At 43.3% G+C, this 21510-nt stretch overlaps 1 protein-coding gene across 2 annotated transcripts in view; it reads left to right on the top strand.

Moving 5' to 3' along the window:
- Positions 1-21510, top strand: part of SLC30A6 (solute carrier family 30 member 6) — a 139148-nt gene that overhangs the window by 64952 nt on the left and 52686 nt on the right. For both annotated transcript variants that reach the window (XR_012243944.1, XM_073627662.1), the window contains exons 10-11: positions 646-765; positions 11231-11333. Coding sequence is in view for 1 of the 2 variants with exons in the window: in XM_073627662.1 (XP_073483763.1) it covers positions 646-765; positions 11231-11333 (223 nt within the window). In the remaining variant the exon portion in view is untranslated. The remainder of the gene's footprint in view (positions 1-645; positions 766-11230; positions 11334-21510) is intronic.

Below are 21510 nucleotides of genomic sequence, written 5' to 3'. Positions count from 1 at the left end.
TGTGTACGGCATTAGAGCTGTGAAAATGTAAAATAGACTCCCTCCAGAGGTGGTCCTGGCCAGCTCAGTAGATTGCTTTAAGAAAGGCCTGGATTCTTTCCTAAATGTACATAATATATAGCTGGGTACTATTATTTATAGGTAAAGTTCCTGGGGGATCAGGAAGGAATTTTTTTCCCCTGCTGTAGCAAATTGGATCATGCTTTGCTGGGGTTTATCGCCTTCCTCTGGATCAACTGTGGGTGAAGGACTGGCTATATGGGATTGTATGATTTTATTTATATATTTTTATGGTTGAACTGGATGGACTTGTGTCTTTTTTTTTTTTTCTTTCAACCTAACTATGTTTTTAGTTTGAAGTTAATGGCTGTATAAGATAAGGCTGCATGTCTTCCTAAAATGCAGACTGAATATTCTTGTTTTTGGGATTTGTGATAGAAGTAAAACACGCAAGATACCATTTGTTTTAAGAAGGTTGTACTTTGCATCAGTTTTCAGGAGGGTTTTTGGTTTGTTTTAGCTCATCTCAAATCCTTTTTTTTTTTTTTCCTTTGCTTTTAAAAATCCAAAATTGCAGGCAGATTTGCACACAGAAAATGTTGTCCTATTGGTTTAATGTGGTTGTTTTTGTTTTTCTTTCTGCAGTTTATGTGGTATTATCCCTGGGCTGAGTAGTATCTTCCTACCTCGGATGAATCCTTTTGTGTTAATTGACATTGCTGGAGCGTTAGCACTTTGCATTACTTACATGTTGATTGAAATTAAGTAAGTAAAAGGTGGTTACCTCAGGTATGGGTGTGTACATTTTTATAAATGTATTTATCTTTCAATGTGTGTAAATTTATGTTTATATGTATTCTTTTTTTTCTTATCAACAAAAACTGGTATATAGCTCATCTTCATACATCAATGAGCCAGGGCTAGCAGACCTAAAACTGGTATTCAGCACAAAGCTATACAGATGGTGCCCTACAGTCCAAACCATACAGGTTAATTAACTAAAGGCAAGTAGACTGTGCACTTTGCAAATGCAGCTGCACTCATTTTCCTGAGAGCTCTGTAAATGTGGTGAAGCTCTGCTGATTTCCATCATCCACTCATGAACAAGTAAAACTTATGATGTTGTTTTTTTTTTTTTTTTTTTCTAATTTTCCTTTCACATGATTGGGTATCCTTTACAAAGCGAAACTTCACCACATTCTCTAAGCTCTGGGGAAAATGAGTGCCACTGCACTTGCAAAGTGCACAGTCTATTTGCTTTTAGTAAATCAAACCCCATAGTGTGTGCTTAATTGGCTTATTCTCAAAATTACACTTAGTATGTGTAAGATAATGTTAAAGTGTAAGTTCACCTTTACAGAAAAATCTGTCGGCACAAGCATAAAAAAAAAGTCGATTACCTTTTGTTTACATCACGTGAGTAGCTGTCGTTGGCTGACAGCTGATCACGTGGAAAGGGGCCAAGTTCGGCCCCCTTCTCCGATCTGTCATCAGCCGAATCTCATTGACTTTGTGATCACAGAGCATGTCCCACTCGCCCCGCAGGGCAGCTCATATACAGGAGGACGTCTATTGACAGCCTCCCGGCAATTAAGGTCCACGCTGTAGCCGTCATTCGGCTATAGCATGGACGGGAAGCGGTTAAAGTACAGCTAAAGGCAACATACACATTTTAGTAAGTCCTCATATACCTGAAAGTTACAGATGGTAATTAACAGAATAACTGAAATTATTATTTTCCTACCATATAGCTGAAATTGGGGTCTCTAATCCTCTCCACCATTCCTCCTCTACTAGATAATGCTAGTGATGGTGGGAGGAGTTCTGCGGAGTTGGCATGTCATTTCCTTCCACTGTGCTGGCATCTGCATCTCCCACAGGTAACTACAGTTCCCATGACTTCTTATGCCTTCTATCATGCTCGGTCTATTTTACATAACACACGGCCATCTGTTAATTGATAGCTGGGCCTGTGCTATGTAACACAGTCAGCACAAGTTTGCTAGTGCTGCTGCAGCAATGCTCTCAGTGGAAGATGGAAAAGTTGTCACTGATCCTTATGTTTTATAATGTCAATTTTTTTATTGGTATTTGACCTAATATTTTTAAAGGTTTAAATATGTTTTATGTAATTTTAGAGAGAGAAGGTAGAGGGAAAATAAGAGAGGGATAAAGGAGAGCAAGACAGAGAGAGGGAAGGAGAGAAACATGAAAAGAAGAGGGAGAGAAAAAAAAAAGAGCATCCCTTGTGACCACAGATCCCCTGATCATCTGGTGTCCCCAAAGTTCCCTAATCATCTGGTGTCAACTGTGACCCTTGAATCTCAATCACCCTGTGTCCCCTGTGCCCCTAATCATCCTGTGTCCAATGTGACCCAGAGCCCCTAATCATGCATTGTCCCCTGTAACTTCTGATCATCCTGTGTCCCCCATGACCCCTAATCATCCTGTGATTCCTGTGCCCCTAATCATTGTGTCCCTTGTGACTCCTGAGTTCCATGATTATCCTGTGACTCCTGATCATCCGGTGGCCCCTCTACCCCTAATCGTCCTGTGTCCCCTGTGACCCCCGAGCCCCTAATCATGCAGTGTCCCCTGTAACTCCTGAGTCTCCTGATCATCCTGTGTCCCCCGTGCCCCTAATCATCCGGCGTCCCCTGTGTCGCAGAGAGTGGGAGTTGCTGCCAGGTGGAGGGGTGGAAGGAGCCAGGTGCACAGAGGAGAGGAGGGGATGCAGCCTTGTCCTCCAGCACCACTCACATGGTAGGGCTCTGCCTCCGATGCTCTGCTGTGAGTCACAGCCTGTGACAAGCAAAGAGATCCAGAGCAGAGGCCCAGACAGCAAGATAGGGGCTGTGGGGGCAAGCAGCCCCTATCAGCCACCACAGCCAGTTCTGTCCACCGCCGTACCACATCATGTTACCCAGTGTGGCCAATCGCAGTCAGCGCTCATCACTAAACCGCTCCAGGGCTCAGGCTGCTAATGGGATGCTGGGAAAGTGGCAGCACATTCAGGAGTTGGGGCGGGAGTTTGGGCTTTCCTGTTCTCCTCTAGATCTTGCTCATGGGGTGACTGACCTGACTACCCCCCCCCCCACGCTACGCCACGCCACTGGTCACCCTTTTACCTCTGTGAGTAATAGGTACCCTGAGGTGACACAGAATGTTCAGGGTGCTCTGGAACCAAAGCGGTTATAAGTGCAAGCATAAGTATCTTTTTCACAATGTGATTTGGATATGTGATGTGAAAAAAAAAAAATGATGTGCTCATTAATGTGTAAAATATATCTTTAATTTTGTTGGATTAAAAAAAATTCTCACAAAGGATTTTTAACTGTGTAAGCATTATATATATATATTTTTTATTTTTTAATAATTATATCGTTATTATTAGTTTTTAAATCCCAGGTAACTTTGCACACAGATTTTTCAGTTTGTCTGTATGTTTCTTGCTGCATGTTTTCTTCTATAAGCTTATGAGAGGAGAAGCCAAGTCGACAGGAAGAGCTTGTATAATATAGAGAAAAAGCAGTGGGCAGGCACAGATGGGGCAAAGGTGGGAGTGGGTGGGGCTTTACGGGCCAATCGTGAGGGGAGAGTGGGTGGGATTTTTGTGACGCCGAAGCTTTTCATAGACTAAGCAACTCTCCTAGTGATGTGATGACGGCACGTTGTAGTCTGTTCAGAGCAGCATCACACAAAAGGGGACAACTGAGTTATTTAGAAACAGAGGAAGCAGCGTTGTCTCCTCATTAAATGAAGTGAACATGAGGGCTTTCAACTGTGGGGAAAAAGGTAAATATTTCAATATCCTTATTGTTATTTGCAGAACAACCAGATATGTTTAACAGATTATGGCGTTACATCACATATAGATTTTTTCACTTTGACCATAGTTCTTCTTTAAAACAATCTACTGAGCTGGCCAGAACCACCTCTTGAGAGAGTCTATTCCACATTTTCACAGCTCTTACCGGGAAGAAACTTTTCCGTATCTTATGGTGAAACAGGCAGATACCATGGTTCGCATTTGGTGAGTGAAAATAAGCAGGAGGGAGAGCTTTCCTCCTCCTGGCCGGGCAGCCGCTGCTATCAATAGGTTCACAGCATGGGAGACGCAGCAGGTTTGTCCCTTCTATAACATTGCAGCACTCCCCCCCCCCCCCCCCCCCCATGCTGCCCTACCTTATTCACACAAGATGGGAAGCACGGCAGGTCAGGACATTGGGCGGAACTTTTCAAGTTAAGAAATGGGTTATTGATTGCTAGGCAGCAGGGCGGTCCCAGCAGCCAGTCACCTGCCTTTCACATGAAAAGTTCTGCCCTTTGTTCGGACCTGCCGTGTTTCCCTTCTTGTGTGAATAAGGTAGGGCAGTGTGAGGAGGGTGGGGGGGGGAAATACTGCAATGTTATGGAAGGGATCGTCTGTAATATCAAGGGAGGACTGTGATGGAGGGGTCTGTGGTTAGGGATCTGTGATGGGAGGGGGGGTCTGTGATGAGGGATCTGGGGGGTCTGTGATAAGGGAGGAATCTGTGATGGGGGGGGTCTGTAATGGGTAGGGATCTATGATGGGATGGTCTGTGATGAGGGGGTCTGTGATGGGGGGGGTCTGTGATTGAGGGGCATGTAAAGGGGGGTCTGTAATAGGGAGGGATCTGTGATGGAATGGTCTGTGATGGAGGGCGGTGGTCTGTGATGAGGGGTCTATGATAGGGGTGTGTTTTTAGGGACGGGGCAAGTTAGTGGTTGGGTGGAGCAGTTGGTGGTGAGTAACTCTTAAGGTCTGACCAGTAGCTCAGAACTTGATGTGTAGCCTTGCCTTTACATATTGAGTTAGGGCCTATACAGTGGGGCACCTGAAAGGGCACCGACATAAATATTTGTCGCCTTTTAGTCAATCTTTTGGCTGCACATGACAGTGCTGGCACAAGGGTGGTGGCCTCGTTGGACGCAGAGAAGGCCTTTGACTCTATCGAATTGCCTTTTCTCTGGGGCTTGCTGCGCAGGTTTTGATTCGAGCTTAGATTTCTCCAATGGTTAGACATGCTTTACCAAACTCCTAAGGCACGTGTTCATACTAACGATAGGATTTCAGCATTATTTCCCCTGGGCAGAGGTACCCGACCAGGGTGTCCTCTATCGCTGAGCTCATTTGCTTTGGCACTTTAGCCTCTGGCCATTCTCATACGGGACTCCTGGCACCTTGGAGATTGGTGGATCGGCCCCCTGGAGGATAAGATCTCATATATGCCGATGACACCCTACTTTACTTAAGCGATGAGAGCTCCTCTCTACAGACTGCCCTGGCAATCTTTGATGAATTTGGCCATTTTTTCAGCATACGGATTAAGTGAAAGAAGTCGGTCCTCTTTCCGTTGGATTCTAAGGCCAAGGTCTTGGCAGCTCCTACCCCTACTTTGGGTTGAAGAATTTAAATATTTGGTCATACAAGTGTCAACGAGATTTGAGTAGGTTGTACCTCTTGGACTAACTTACCCCTTTAATATACTGGGTCGCATCAACATACTTAAAATAATTTTCCTCCCTACATTTATTTATGTATTCCGCAACTGCCCCATGTGGCTGAAAAGCTCCTTCTTAAGGGAACTTGAAAGTTGTGTGAGCTCATTCTTATGGGCAGGTGCTGCTTCGCGTCTGGTGAGGTCTACCCTTCAGCTGCCACTTCGATGTGGTGGGTTGGTTCTCCCTAACTACTTAATCTATTACTGGGATGCTTTGTTGGGAACCCTTATCGAGCTCAGAAACTTGGTATACAAGGGTTTGGCAGCATACCCATCCCTCCCGCACCCAACTAGAGTTCCATTAAAGTTTGGATATCTGCTAGGGCACGTTTCAAGAAACCCGATCGGTGGTCCCCCTATCAGCCCTAATGGGGTAATCCTTCTCTTCCCCACATCTGGATGATCCCTGACTCGCAGGTCTGGAACAGATTTGGTGTTCATAGATTGCAGGATATTATGCCTGCAGGGACACTTCTGCCCTTTAGGGAATTATCTGCTAGATTTGATTTGCCCCCGATGGATGTACTTTGGATATTGCCAGTTACAACCTGCGGTTTGCCCCCAATTCCCTGGCTCATCCACGTTCAAGACTGATCTGATTGAGGAGCTTTTGGAGCAGGAGTCACTGACTATACCCTTATCGATGCTGTATATAGCTCTTCCTAGTGTAGAGTCTCCTAAGGTGGATAGGCTGTGGAAACAATGGCAAGCGGATATACCTGCACTACATAGGCATGTCTGGGAGGATTGCTTTGAGGACATTTTCAAGCTGGTTATAGCTTCCAGGGATAAATTGATCGAGACAAAGTTCTTGCATAGAGTGTACTTTACGCCACAGAGGTTACACAGAATCTATCCACAGCGGTCCTCTGACTCTGACACACTGTGTCTTATGGCTGAGGGTACATATTTTTACATGTTTTGGACCTGCCCTCAGGTGGCACAGTTTTGGAACACCCGTTTACAACTGTCTCTCCCCAGTACTCCAGAGTTGGTGCTGCTGGGCATACGTGATGAGCAAAGATGAGCAAAGACCCAGATTTATAGGTTACTGATAACCTACCTATTGTATTATGCGGAAAAAAAAAAAAACTTTTGAAGTGGGCTTCCCCCTCCCATGCTCCCCATCCCCTTGGGAATCTACCACAAATGGCGTATTGCCTATGTACAAATTGACATATATCAATAGCAACTGCCACCAGAAATATGAAAAAAATCATATGCTGAATGTTTGTCCCCGCATGGGAGGAGTTTATACTGGTTTTATTTTCTTTGCTGGTAGTTGTAAGTCTGTGTTCCTTATGTATCTCCTTGTGATGTATTGTTACGTCTTAATTGTTGGAATTACTTCCCCCCCCCTTTTTTTTTTCTTTGCTATGTTTCATTATCTGGATGCCTGTTGTGTATGTATCGCTTATGTATTCAATAAAAAGCAATCCTGCTTGTTAAAAAATAAAAAAATAAATACAGTGGGGCACATGTAAGTCTGTAACTTGACCACAGAAATGAATGTAACAGTGAGGAACGTTTATGAAAACTGTCTTTATTCCTTGTTCCTTGAGGGACACGTGAATTCAGAAACTGTTGGGTTATACTACCGCATACAGTACACTAGAAATTGGCAAACAAAATACAGGGACTAGCCTTTTTTCTTTTTCCATAAAGATCCTTTTTTCTCCGATTAAAATTTCCCTGCACGCTGCTTAGGCTGATCTGCGTATCCTGAGCAATAGCTTTACCCTGCTGGACTGGGTGAGTGTGGGGCTTGCCTGGAATGTAACCTTCAGCACTGGGTCCACATTGTGGCGCTTTCAATACCTGTGTTAGTCATAGAGTGCTTTCTGGGTCCCTAGCTGTTGGCACAGCTTCTAGTGTGACCCTGTCACTGAAAACCCACTTTGTGAGTAGGCAATTTGGTCTGTGCATTGGAAGCTATCTTGCTAATAGGACTGTTGGGCACCATTATCATCCATTTATGTTTCTGTCAGTTTACTATGAAAAGCTTAACACTGAGCTCTCCAAGTGCTGATGTCATTCATTAGATGGAGTGTCATGCTCGAGCTTTGCACTCTTTTCTGCCATTCAGCATTGAGGAAGCGCCTTCTCACCACTGACCCTGATTGCATGTGACACGTGGATTATTCTCAATTGGTCGTAGCTGCCTGCCTACAGTGACCTGGTCACCTCCAGCTGTCTGAACCTTTCCTGCTTCCACAGCTGAATCATGAATATTCATTCTTCTAATATGATTGTGTTATACTGCCACCTTCAGGAGGAATTGGACATGCTAGTGTCCTAGGAGTGTCCTGCTTACAAAGTTTTCCCCCTTTTTTTGTTAGCTTTTTTTTGTTTTTTTCTCGAACATTTTACTTTAATCAAGACCTTATCTACATGCTGCTGAGCTAATTTAAGCTGAGCAGCTATCCAGATTGGCAAATCTTTGGTGCAGCCTTGGAGGTTGTACCTGGACCCTGCTGGAACAAAAATTGCAAGTTTACCTTGAAACAGACTCTGCCAGTGACTCTATCCAGTGTTTCAGGTCCTGTGATAGGTAAAGTGGTTGTACTGTAAAGGCTGAAGGTTTTTTACCTTCATGCATTCTATGCATGAAGATAAAAAACCTTCTGTGTGCATAAGCCCCCCTAGTACTCACCTGAGCCCCATGGCGAACCAGCGAGGTGCATGACAGCCTCAGCTATCTGCTGTCAATCACAGCCAGTCAGCCAATGAGAAGAGAGAGGGGGTGGGGCTGAGCCGCGGCTCTGTGTGTGAATAGACTGACAGAGCAGAGGCTCTGCTCGAGTGCCCCCCACAGCAAGCTGTTTGCTCTGGAGCAGGAGAGAGGGGCCTGGAGTGCTGGTAGGGGATCCAAGAAGAGGAGAATAAGGGCATTCTGTGCAAAACCAATGCACAGAGCAGGTAATTATAACGTTTGTTATTTGTTTTGAAGAAAAAACGTGCCTTTTAATAATAACCGCAAAGCACAATCAGAATACAGTGCCATGGCACTGCCTATGATGTACCCAGTCTCTCTGTTGCCTCTGATTAGTTAACTGTATGGTGCTGAATGTCAGAGGGCTACTAAACTTTGGGATCTTTTTACTGCTCCTATTATTTCTCATTATGTTTATTGCTCTGAGAAACTATTGCTGTGTCATCAGCTGGTCACCTATGAGGCTAAAAGCTAGGAAGTGTACTTTTCTCAAGGTCTACCATCGCACATGGGCATAATTCACTGGTGCAAGGAAAGAGATTTTCATCCCAGTAAAATTTACAGTGGCACTCCTAATTGCTTTTCTGAAAATGGACCTGAATCCCTCTTTGGCCCTGAGCACCATCAAGGGGCAGATCTGTCAGTTTTTTTCTGGAGACTGTTAGCTTCCCATGCTTTAAGACTCTTGTGCAGGGTGTCTCGCATGTGGCTCTCCCTGTGCACTCCCCCTTGACTCTGTGACATTTGAAATTTGTTTTTCTTTGAAAACTGCCCCATGAACCTGTTGGGAATATTTCCTCATCCACTTTCACCCACAAGGTTGTGTTCCTTGTTGCCATCACTTCTGTGAGAAGCGTGTCTAAAACTGGCAGCTTTGACCTGTAGAGAATCCTTTCTGGTCTTACACAGGGACTAGGTGGTGTTCAGCCCTAGCGTCTCCTTTCTTCCTAAGGTGGTTTCAGCCTTTCACTTCAACCAGGAAATTGTTATCTTGTCTCTCTAGCCAACTCAAAAGATCTACTTCCCTTCCGCATATACAGTGGGGATGGAAAGTATTCAGACCCCCTTACATTTTTCACTCTTTGTTATATTGCAGCCATTTGCTAAAATAATTTAAGTTAATTTTTTTTCCACATTAATGTACACACAGCACCCTATATTTATAGAAAAACGCATAATTGTTGTCATTTTTGCAGATTTATTAAAAAAGAAAAACTGAAATATCACATGGTCCTAAGTATTCAGACCTTTTGCTGTGACACTCATATATTTAACTCAGGTGCTGTCCATTGCTTCCGATCATCTTTGAGATGGTTCTACACCTTCATTTGAGTCCAGCTGTGTTTGATTATACTGATTGGACTTGATTAGGAAAGCCACACACCTGTCTATATAAGACCTTACAGCGCACAGTGCATGTCAGAGCAATGAGGTCAAAGGAACTGCCTGAAGAGCTCAGAGACAGAATTGTGACAAGGCACAGATCTGGCCAAGGTTACAAAAACATTTCTGCTGCACTTAAGGTTCCTAAGAGCACAGTGGCCTCCATAATCCTTAAATGGAAGATGTTTGGGATGACCAGAACCCTTCCTAGAGCTGGCCGTCCGGCTAAACTGAGCTATCAGGGGAGAAGAGCCTTGGTGAGAGAGGTAAAGAAAAGAACCCAAAGATCACTGTGGCTGAGCTCCAGAGATGCAGTCGGGAGATGGGAGAAAGTTGTAGAAAGTCAACCATCACTGCAGCCCTCCACCAGTCTGGGATTTATGGCAGAGTGGCCCGATGGAAGCCTCTCCTCAGTGCAAGACACATGAAAGCCTGCATGGAGTTTGCTAAAAAAAACACCTGAAGGACTCCAAGATGGTGATAAATAAGATTCTCTGGTCTGATGAGACCAAGATAGAACTTTTGGCCTTAATTCTAAGCGGTATGTGTGGAGAAAACCAGGCACTCATCACCTGTCCAATACAGTCCCAACAGTGATGGTGGTGGCAGCATCATGCTGTGGGGGTGTTTTTCAGCTGCAGGGACAGGACGACTGGTTGCAATTGAGGGAAAGATGAGACTGGGCCGAAGGTTTACCTTCCAACAAGACAATAACCCTAAGCAGACAGCTAAAATAATTTTTGAATGGCCCAGCCAGAGCCCTGACTTAAACCCAATTGAGCATCTCTGGAGAGACCTAAAAATGGCTGTCCACAAACGTTTACCATCCAACCTGACAGAACTGGATCTGCAAGGAGGAATGGCAGAGGATCCCCAAATCCAGGTGTGAAAAAACTTGTTGCATCTTTCCAAAAAAGACTCATGGCTGTATTAGATCAAAAGGGTGCTTCTACTAAATACTGAGCAAAGGGTCTGAATACTTAGGACCATGTGATATTTCAGTTTTTCTTTTTTAACAAATCTGTAAAAATGTCAACAATTCTGTTTTTCTGTCAATATGGGGTGCTGTGTGTACATTAATGAGGAAAAAAATTAACTTAAATGATTTTAGCAAATGGCTGCAATATAACAAAGAGTGAAAAAATTTAAGGGGGTCTGAATACTTTCCGTCCCCACTGTATTTCAATGTAATTAGCAGCTGCTCTTGAGATATTAAGAAATTTGCTCTAATCATCCTGCTTTTATTTATATTTTATATAGAGAAAATGTGCAAAATCTGGTGCAGCTCTGCATAGAATCCAACCAATTTCCTAGTTTTATTGTCAAAGTTTAATTGAATAAGTTGAAGTTAGAAGCTGATTGGCTACCATGCACAGCTGTACCAGATCTTGTGTGCACCAGTTTTATTAAATCTCCCCCATAGATTGCATGCTTGGTGCCCTTATGCAGAACAGAAAACAATAAGCCTGTGTAGAAATAAAAGTCTAAAAAAAATTCCCATGTGCTGTGGTGCAATTCTTGCTGAAATGGATATATGATCTACTAATAGTTTTCTAAACTTGTGTGAGCCTGTGCAAGGTAGTATAATTGTCTCTTTTTGTATCTGCAGCAATTATTTTGCCATGGATACCGCCTCAGCTGTTGCCATTGCTGTGATGACATTTGGTACAATGTATCCAATGAGTGTTTACAGTGGTAAAGTTCTACTCCAGGTAAGTAATTTGGGTTATGTTGGTATCAAGTCCAGAAACTGTTGAAACTAAATTCCCTAAACAAATTGTTACTGATACTCTTGCATTGCCTTTTCCCACACCAAAACTCCTGCCTGGATTTAATATTTTCACCCTTACATAGTACACCAACTTTACATCAGCGTTTAAGAATAATAGTGCAAATCCTACAAGTTTAGAAAGCTGTTCAAGTGAGGAGGTGCCCAGTCAAAGACTGTTATATCTGTCTATTATAGTGCAAGAAGAGGGAGGCATTGGAAGTAGACCCTGGTAAACAAATAGAGAACTGGTAAAGGACAGTACTTAGTATAATTAGACAAGATTCAGCTGACAGGTCAACCTATGTAGTGCATCAATACTAAATTAGGTAGACAGATCATGGGACACAGAACCATAGTAGTTACTATGTGGGTTATTGGCCACCTTCAGGTGATGGACACTGGCACACCCTAAGACAAAAAAGTGCCCTCCCTATATGACCCATCCCACTACTGGAAGTACCTCAGTTCTTTCGCCAGTGTCTAAGGCAGGGGTCTTCAAACTACGGCCCTCCAGTTGTTCAGAAACTACAATTCCCATCATGCCTAGTCATGTCTCTGAATGTCAGAGTTTTACAATGCCTCATGGTATGTGTAGTTCTGCAAAAGCTGGAGAGCCGTAGTTTGAAGATTCCTGGTCTAAGGTGTTTGTCACAAGTAAAGATGTGCTGTGCTGAGCTCCACTGGAGCAATCCTTGCTGGGGCTAGCCATGCTGACCGGATCCATTCAAAGTGTCTCTTCTGGCCAAATTGAATGGTACCCGGGCCTCGTATCTGAAGAAACAAGGTTTTTGCCTGTGAATGCTTCTCTTTTTAGAGAGCTGGACCCCGGGATCCAGTACTTTTTGGTAGTAAGGCCATAAAGTTTTACTGGTGGGGTGCTGTTGCAGGTCCAGGATTGTGGGTTTCCGCAAGGTTCCCCAGCTCCTGAAGGTTTAACGGAACCCACTGTGAAGGGTGAAGATTGGGTCTGTTGGTTTACCGCAGAAAACCCTGCGGCGGGAAAGGTAAGTGGAGTTTTCTAAGAAATTTTTTGAATTTGCTTATGAATGTCTCCTTTAAAATCAGTAAAATGTTGTCATGCCTATGTGTCACCACTGGGGGCTGTATTGAGCACTCACCGTCTCATGCTGGAAACAGCGTTGTGTCAGAGAGCTGAAATGCTTCCTCCTCCTCCAGACGGACAGCAGGAACTCCGGTAAGCTTGAGGGGGGTTTCTCCCCTTTTTATAAAAGTGGGAGGAGCCGTAGGCAACACGGGGCGGGGCTTAACGGTGTTGGCTTTCTCCGACACCCCAAACACGAGGATGAAAGTTTTTAAAAGCACACTGTATTACTGCAGGCTGTGGAGGGACACGAGCAAAGAGGTGGCATTAACAGGTTTGGTGACGCAGGCATTTCCTTTGACACATTTTTTACTGCTGCATCAGGCTGGGCATTAATAGCAGCAATTGTACTGGACTATAGACCTAGCAGTGTATGCATTCCTTCTGGTAGTGCCTCTGCTTTGTGCATCAGGCTATGAGCAGAAGGGGGACAAGGAACACCTCAAAGGGTTCTAGAGGATCGATTGTTTCACGACAACCTAAATCCATGTCTAAAAAGGTGGCATCCTCCTCTGAGAGTGGGGCAGGAGATGGTTTTCTATTAAGAGCTTTGTAAATTATTCATCATAGTTTGTGAAAAGAATGGGTCAGCTCTTCTTCAGTATTATTGACTGTACATTCACAGTTTGAGAAGAGAAAGGTGTAAAAAGAAAAACATTCCATTCTGTTCCTCTGCTTTGGTGGCAACACAGTGAGAATTAACTGCCGCATCTCCTTCCTAAACACCTGCCCAGCATTTCTATATCACTGGTAGGATGCCAGAGAAACACAAGCAGGCTAAGGGTGTGATGGACAGTGGCTCGCAAGATTGCGGCTGAACAGCATGGCAGCAAACAGGGACAGGGTAAATGAAGCGGTAGCGCAATTAAATAGCTTCAAACAGAAACTGAGCCTCATACACCTGGCTTTTGCTCTGTTCCTGTCTCTTCTGCCAGGCATACTGATGGCGCTGAAGTATATCTGCCTGCTGAGGGGCCAACAGCTGTGATAGATCCTAGAGACTCCATTAGACCTGCTACTGCCCAACACGATCTGTACCTCTGCTGCCTAGAGTGATATGTAGAACCCGCCTTAAAAGATGTGTACTTTTCTGTTCAGCTCTGCAGTAGTTCCTTAGTTAGTCTGTCATCACAAGTATATGCAATGAGGCTTGATATTTCTTTTATTTTACCATGATTTACAGAAGTAGTACAAGTATGTTGTTCTGATTACTTACAGAAGGTCAGGGAATGCACTACTGCTGTTGAAAGTAGAGTCAGTGATATTGAGGATGCCATTCCTGCAGTAAAAATTATTCTAATGCAGCTTTTCTCCCACCTAAAACCTGCAAATGCAACTGGTTTTATGAAAGTAGTTCTTGGACACTATGGGCAGAGAAACATTGCAGCCCTTTTTAAACCCCTCTTACTGGCAGTCCTTCGTGTCCTATCCTGATATGTCTGTTAAATGATATAGTATAAAATCATACTGCGCAAGATCTTAAGCATATCTCTTTCTATGGCTCAAGATGTATGCTTCTCCCTGATTTCTCACAAGAGATCCGAAAGCATAAGTTTGAATTCTTAAACATCAAAAAGAGATTTAAGAGTTTGCATTTGCAGTACTCCATGTTAAAACCGTATGTAAGGAATTCCCCAGTCCCTGAATGACTTCTCATATGACACGCGTCAAGTGGAGCTTGATGGTCTTTCTCTATAATAAATTGAATACTCTAAAAATTCTACATTATGGAGTATTTCTGTTCTTCTTGGAATGTTGTTTAATTGGTTGAAGAGACCTTGCATGGTGATTTATACTAATGGATTCACGGTTATCCTCACAAGCATTGTTAGACCTTCTGGTATCAGGGCTCTAACCCTTCGGTAAGGAGCAATAGTGTGCATTGGTGGTGAATCACTGTTGGGATCATATTGGAGTGGAGTACTGTGTTTTTCATCAACTTTTTAATGAACACGTTTTGGTCACTATTTGATACACGTTAGCACCTATGTTTTTTTTTAGTTATTTGTGTTGGATATTTTTCAGTCACTTCTTTTGTGTAACATGGGTGGGTTTTATGCCTATTTGTCACTGTATACGTATATTATTAGTAACTCATTGAATTTTTTATTTATACACCATGGATTTACGATTATATTCACCTTAAAGCAGTGGTTCCCAACCTTTTAGGCTCCAGAGACCGGTAGAACCAGGGGGGAGGGCTGTGATGCAAAAGGGGGACTGCACTGTTATCAGTCCGTGTGTCCATTCCCAGCTCTTCCATCCACGAGCGCGGCCGACAATGTCATCCTATCAGCAGGGCAGGATGAGCTCTCCATTCCGATCTGCATCTCCTCCCTCTCCCTGCCCTGCTAATAGGATGAAATTGTTGGCCAGGCAGGTGGGCAGAGGAGCCAGGAGAGGACACACGGACATGGCTGCACAACTGGAGTTGAGTGTCGACCGCATTCTGAGATAACCCTGTGCGGACTGTGGTCACCGATTTTCTCCGGGATGTGCGGCCTGGTCAGCAACAGGTCGCGAGTTGGGGACCCCTGCCTTAAAAGAACAGGACAACATTTTTTTTATTTTCTGACAGGATATGCCTCTCATTTTAAAACTTTAGCTCAGGTACAGTGGAGGTTCCTCCTTATGTAAGATTTGTCACCATGGAGGCTAAGGGCACCTAGTTACAGAGTTGGTAAGGTTGAATAACAACAGTGGTCCAAAAAGTTCAACCTGAGTGTGTGCCTGTGTGTGTGTGTGTGTGACTACTGTTCTCCATATCCCTGTACACTGTGTTTGCTATGGAACACATCTAAAAGCTTTTTGAACTTTTCTACTCTTCGCTGAAACCACCAAATGTGGAAGGGTGTGAAAACTGGATCGCTTTTCATCCAACTTCATTGTGTGGCCACATTTTTTTTTTTAGAGAACTAAGATTAAAAAGTTCCCTCTAATGTATCATAATTCAAGGATTTGTATATTGCAATCATATCTCCTCTTAGCGGTTTCCCATAACTGAGGTCTTTCAGCCCACTTATTAGCTTTGGGGGGGGGGGGGGGGGGGGTTGTTGTCAGTTTGCTAGCTTGGCCTCAAGGAAAAAAAAAAGTTTGGTTGCTGATACTGATGGTACACTGCTCACGGCTCCTAATATAATATAATATGGGTTTTATAACCCATATAAATATAATAATATAATATAATATGGGATTTTCGAGACTTCTCAGTCCCCACACACTCAGGCCCCGTACACACGATCGGACATTCCGACAACAAAATCCATGGATTTTTTTTCTCAAACTTGTCTTGCATACACACGGTCACACAAATCCAGTCCGAAATTCCAAACGTCAAGAACGCGGTGATGCACAACACATACGAAGAGCCGAGAAAAATGAAGTTCAATAGCCAGAGCGGCTCTTCTGCTTGATTCCGAGCATGCGTGGAACTTTGTGCATCGGAATTGTGTACACACGATCGGAATTTACGGCATCGGATTTTGTTGTCGGAAAATTTGAGATCCAAATCTCAAATTTTGTGTGATGGAAATTCCGCTGGAAAATGTCTGATGGAGCCTGCACGTGGTTGGAATATCCGACAACAAGCTCCCATCGAACATTTTCCTTCGGAAAATCTGACCATGTGTACGGGGCAGTAGTCAAGTTCTCTTGAGAGCCACTAAAGTGGCTGTGTTTGGTTGAGTTGGAGACTGCAGTTGCCAGCTTCCCCATTAGGAAGGCCCCAATTACAGATGGCCTGCCAATAGAGGTATATTTCCTGTGCCGAAGAAGACTTGTATTGATACTAAAGGTTCCCTGTTCAAAGATGGAGTTTTGAAATGATTTAAGCAGCTCCAGATTGAATTTTAGCTTGATCTGTTCTTCCATCAATTCCTGCAGCTTAGGTAAGCCTAACAGGCTCGTGACAGAATAAGAACCATAAGGGTAGTTCCTTCACAGCTGTTTTCTATTGCCTGCTCTTATTAGAAAATTCTGATTTAGCACCTTCACAACTATTTTATAACTAAACGCTTTGAGTATTTCCCTCAACAAATTAAAAGCTGGTGGAATGAGAGACTTGGTGACATTTCAGAGGATAAGTGGGAGGAGTTGTTGCTTGGGTTTCGCTATCACACTCTTAACAGACTGTCTCCACAGAGCTTATATAAACCCAACATTTTGTTTCAAATAAGTCTGCATGGGTTGCAGAAAAAGAATTTGCATGTTTCCCCACTCAACACAGACAGACAGTGCTGACTGGAATCGCCAATTGTCTTTTCACGGCGGGTGAAGCCAACCCCGTCAGGAGAAGACCGTGATTATCCCTAGCGGCTATAGTAGCCGCTAGCGATAATTGCAGGAGAATCTGGCAGGCTGGTTGGTACATTCAGCCTGCCCATTAACGGTTCAAGTTTAGCTGGTTTCTGCTGAGCTGGCTGAGCTTCAAACCGTGTAGGTCTCTAACTGTGACAAATGTGGCAGGGATCCAGGAGATATGTTCCCTCATCTTACCTGAATGGTGTAATTCTAACCTTGAATGCAGCGTTTGCCGTGTCATTACATCACAATCATATTATGTGTATACTGGTGGTGCTTTTAACACAGTGCTGTTAACTGCAAAAAAACTGAAAGCCAGAAAATGGGTATCTGTCTCCTACTGTAGGAGTGGCTTGGAGAGATAGATTCCATGTTGCCCCTCAAGAAACTGTTATATAGCAGAAAAGGATGCCCGTTAAAATTCCAGGCTCTATAAGCTTGTTGGATAGACAAAATGAATAATGCCCTATAACTGGTTCAATTCCTGCCATCTACTAACGTTTTGCTAGTTTGAAGGTCGTTTTTTTTTTACCTAAAAAGGTACCGTACTTCAGTGGTGGAAAATAAAAACATTAGTACACTAGTCACTTTGATACATATTAAGTTTATTCAAAGTTACTAGAATACTAAGATGTGTTTGAGTGGAGTGTTTAGAGCAGGGGTCTCAAACTCAAATTACCTGAGGGCCACATGACACGTTTTCATATCTCATGGGGGCTGCATGCAAACTTTCAAACTTCAAAAACAATAAACTATATGCAGTTGTAGTTACTGCTTGCTACCAGTCACTGCTTACTGCCAGATGCTTGGCAGTGTTTGCTCTGTGTTAGATGAGCCAAGTTTGCTTTAAGTGAGTTAGCAGTTGAGACCCTAACAACAGCCTGAAGGTGGGCATCAGTTAGCCTAGACCTGGTTCTAGATTTATTAAAGCTCATAGTGGAGAATAATTTTTCACACAGGTATGTACTTCCAAATAAGCACATGACACGTTTGAACAGTTTGTACAGCTCTGGAAAAGTAGCTGGTAACTCTCTCAAAAACTGAGCTATCATTTCTGTGTTTCCCTGTGCATCTCTGAACTTGGTTTTGAGGTCAGTACTGCATTGCAGATCTACAAGTTCCATTTGCAGCACATTTGGTGCACTGTTCACATCAAAGGAAAATGGGTCTGCAAACATCTGGAAAGTTGCATTGTGGATAGCGAAGTCAGAAAACCGCTGATCAAATTCCTGTTGAAGGTTCTCCATGGCAGCGACATATTTATCGATACAAAGCACATAAAGATCTTCACCCCTTTCTTCAAATACAGACTTGAATGTTGGAAAATGGCTGAGGTTTTTTTGGGTGAACTGTGTTCTCCATAATTGCAGCTTTAAGGTGAATGCTTTCACATTGTCAAAAATCACAGTGAACAATTGGTTTGGGCCCTGCAGATTCAGATTCAGTTTGTTGAGCACCTGTGTCATATCAACCAAAAATGCTAAGTCCATGATCCACTTGGGATCATCAAGTTCAGGAACATCCAGTCTTCCATCCATCAGAAATGTATTGATTTCCTGCCTTAGTTCAAAAAACCTCTTTAAGACATTGCCTCTGCTCAACCAGCGTACCTCTGTAAAGTACAGGACATCACCATAAGCTGCTCCAATTTCCTCCAAAAAAGCACGAAATTGGCGGTGCTGTAAGCCCCTTGACCTGATGTAATTAATACATTTCACCACAACTGGCATAACATTGTCAACTTTCAAGCATTTGCTGCAAAGTGCCTGTTGATGAATAATGCAGTGTAAAGCAATAGCGGGATCTGCATTCTCTTCTTCCAGTTTTCTTTGTGTCAGCGCCACTAGGCCATTTCTTTTCCCAATCATTGATGGGGCACCATCTGTGGTTATTCCAACCAATTTATCCCAAGGCAGGGCAGCACCATTAATTACATCACAGAGATGCTGAAATATGTTGCTGCCTGTAGTTTGTCCATGTATTGCAATTAAACTGAGCAACTCTTCAGTCACTTCAAACTGGTCATTAATTCCTCTGACAAATACAGCAAGCTGAGCAGTGTCATTTATGTCAGTGCTCTCATCAAGAGCCAGTGAATAGAAACAGAACTTTGTACCTTTTATCAATTGATCATATATGTTATCTGACAACTCACTGATCCTCTCTGCCACTGTATTTGCTGATAGGCTGATGTTTCTGAACAAACTTGCCTTCTCAGGACAAAGGATATCGGCAACCTTTACCATGCAATTTTTAAGAAACTGCCCTTCAGTAAATGGCTTTCCAGCTTTTGCAACTTGCTCACAAACCACATAGCTAGCTTCAACTGCTGCATCACATTCCTTTTTTGCACGCTTAAAGAGATTTTGCTGCATGGACAGTGCTTTTCTGAAGTTGGCCAATTTGTCTCTCCTTTTCTTTTCACTCATACTTTGCATAGTGATCACCATGTTTAGTATTATAATGCCGCTTAAGGTTATATCTTTCAGAACAGCAACCTTTTCATTGCAGATCAGGCAAGTAGCCATCTTATTAAACGCCACAAAAAAATAATCACTTGTCCACCTCTCTTGAAATTTCCTCTGTTCAGCATCAACTTTTCTTTTAGATTTAACGGACATGATTATGGCCTTTTAACAAGGTCAGAGAAGACTGTCCACTTCCAGATGTAATTTGCACTTTGTGCAATACAAGCTAAGGATGTAATTAAAAAGAAAAACATATGTCAGTAATCACTGTGTGTCATATGTTATCATTACACATTGGGGTTGGTTTACTAAAGGCAAATCCACTCTGCACTGCAAGTACACTTGAAAGTAAAATTGTAAGTGCAGTAGCTGTAGATCGCTGTAGATCTGAGGAGAAGCTCTGCTGATTTTATCATCCAATCATGTACAAGCTAAAATGCTGCTTTTATTTTCCTTGCATATCCCCCTCGGATCTACAGCGACTGCACTTCCACGGGCACTTGTAGTGCAAAGTGGATTTGCCTTTAGTAAGTAACCTCTAATGTGTGTATATTTGTGTGCTGAGCTTACAGTTCCCCTTCTTAGAACTATTAACCCCTAGTACTGGTGTCAGCAAACGCATTATTAAACGCAGCACTGGTGTCAGCAAACGCATTATTAAACGCAGCACTGGTGTCAGCAAAACGCATTATTAAACGCAGCACTGGTGTCAGCAAAACGCATTATTAAACGCAGCACTGGTGTCAGCAAAACGCATTATTAAACGCAGCACTGGTGTCAGCAAAACGCATTATTAAACGCAGCACTGGTGTCAGCAAAACGCATTATTAAACGCAGCACTGGTGTCAGCAAACGCATTATTAACCCCCAACACTGGTGTCAGCAAACGCATTATTAACCCCCAGCACTGGTGTCGGCAAACGCATTATTAACCCCCCAGCACTGGTGTCAGCAAAACGCATTATTAACCCCCAGCACTGGTGTCAGCAAACGCATTATTAACCCCCAGCACTGGTGTCAGCAAACACATTATTAACCCCCAGCACTGGTGTCTGCAAGCACATTATTAAACTCAGCACTGGTGTCAGCAAAACGCATTATTAAACGCAGCACTGGTGTCAGCAAATGCATTATTAAATGCAGCACTGGTGTCAGCATTATTAAACGCATTAACCCAGCAATACCCCCCACACTGTACAAATACCCCCCACACTGTACAAATACCCCCCACACTCCATAAATACCCCCACAAATACCCCTCACACTCCATAAATACCCCCCACACACAAATTTCTACCCCAGTCACCCCACTAAGGACTTGCCTCAGTGTGATGGCTCACTCACCTCTCCAGGACCCTGGATCCGGCGCTCTGAACGATCACCAGTGCCTAGGTGGGCGGGCGATGGGCGGATCCTTCCTCCACTCCTTCCTCCACTCCTTCCTCTGCTCTGTTCTCTCTCTGGGCTGCAGCAGCGTGCAGCAGAGAGGACACGGAGACAAAGCTCTTCGGCGCCTCCCCCTCTGCAAACCCGTCCAGGCTCGGCGGGCCATTTATAACCAGTCCTTTGAGACTGGTACTTTGAGACCACTGGTTTAGAGCAAAATTATTTTTATAAAATACTACCGTTTTTTAATGTTTATTGTGGGGATGCATATGTGGTCCATTCTGTCGTAGAAAAGGCAGGAGCTTTCTATTAGTGCTCTTGTACACGACCATACATTAGGTTGTATAGCTGTACAGAGTAAAATACACCTGTAAACTACAGTGATGAAAATTAAATATTTGATCCCCTGCAGATTTTGTAAGTTTGCCCACTTATAAAGAAATTAAGTGTCTATAATTTTTATCATAAGTGTATTTTAAATTATAGAGACAGGATATCAACCAAAAATACAGAAAAAAAACACATGATACAAGTGTTATAAATGTAGTTGCTGTTCAGTGAGTAAAATAAGTATTTGATCCCCAAGCAAAGCATGACTTACTACTTGGTGGAGAAAACCTTGTTGGCACGCACAGAGGTAAGACGTTTTTGTAGTTGGTGACCAGGTTTGCACACATCTCAGGAGGGATTTTGGTCCACTCTTCTTTACAGATCTTCTCTAAATCCTTAAGGTTTCTTGGCTGTCGCTTGGCAACTCGAAGTTTCAGCTCCCTCCATAAATTTTTTATAGGATTAAAGTCTGAAGACTCCATGACCTTAATGTGCTTCTTCTTGAGCCACTCCTTTGTTGCCTTGTTGGTATG

This window comes from Aquarana catesbeiana, linkage group LG04, assembly GCF_042186555.1.
Source record: "Aquarana catesbeiana isolate 2022-GZ linkage group LG04, ASM4218655v1, whole genome shotgun sequence".
In the NCBI taxonomy this organism is placed as follows: Eukaryota; Metazoa; Chordata; class Amphibia; order Anura; family Ranidae; genus Aquarana; species Aquarana catesbeiana.
The sequence above is the reverse complement of the archived record's forward strand: the minus strand, read 5'-3'. Positions and strand labels throughout refer to the sequence as shown.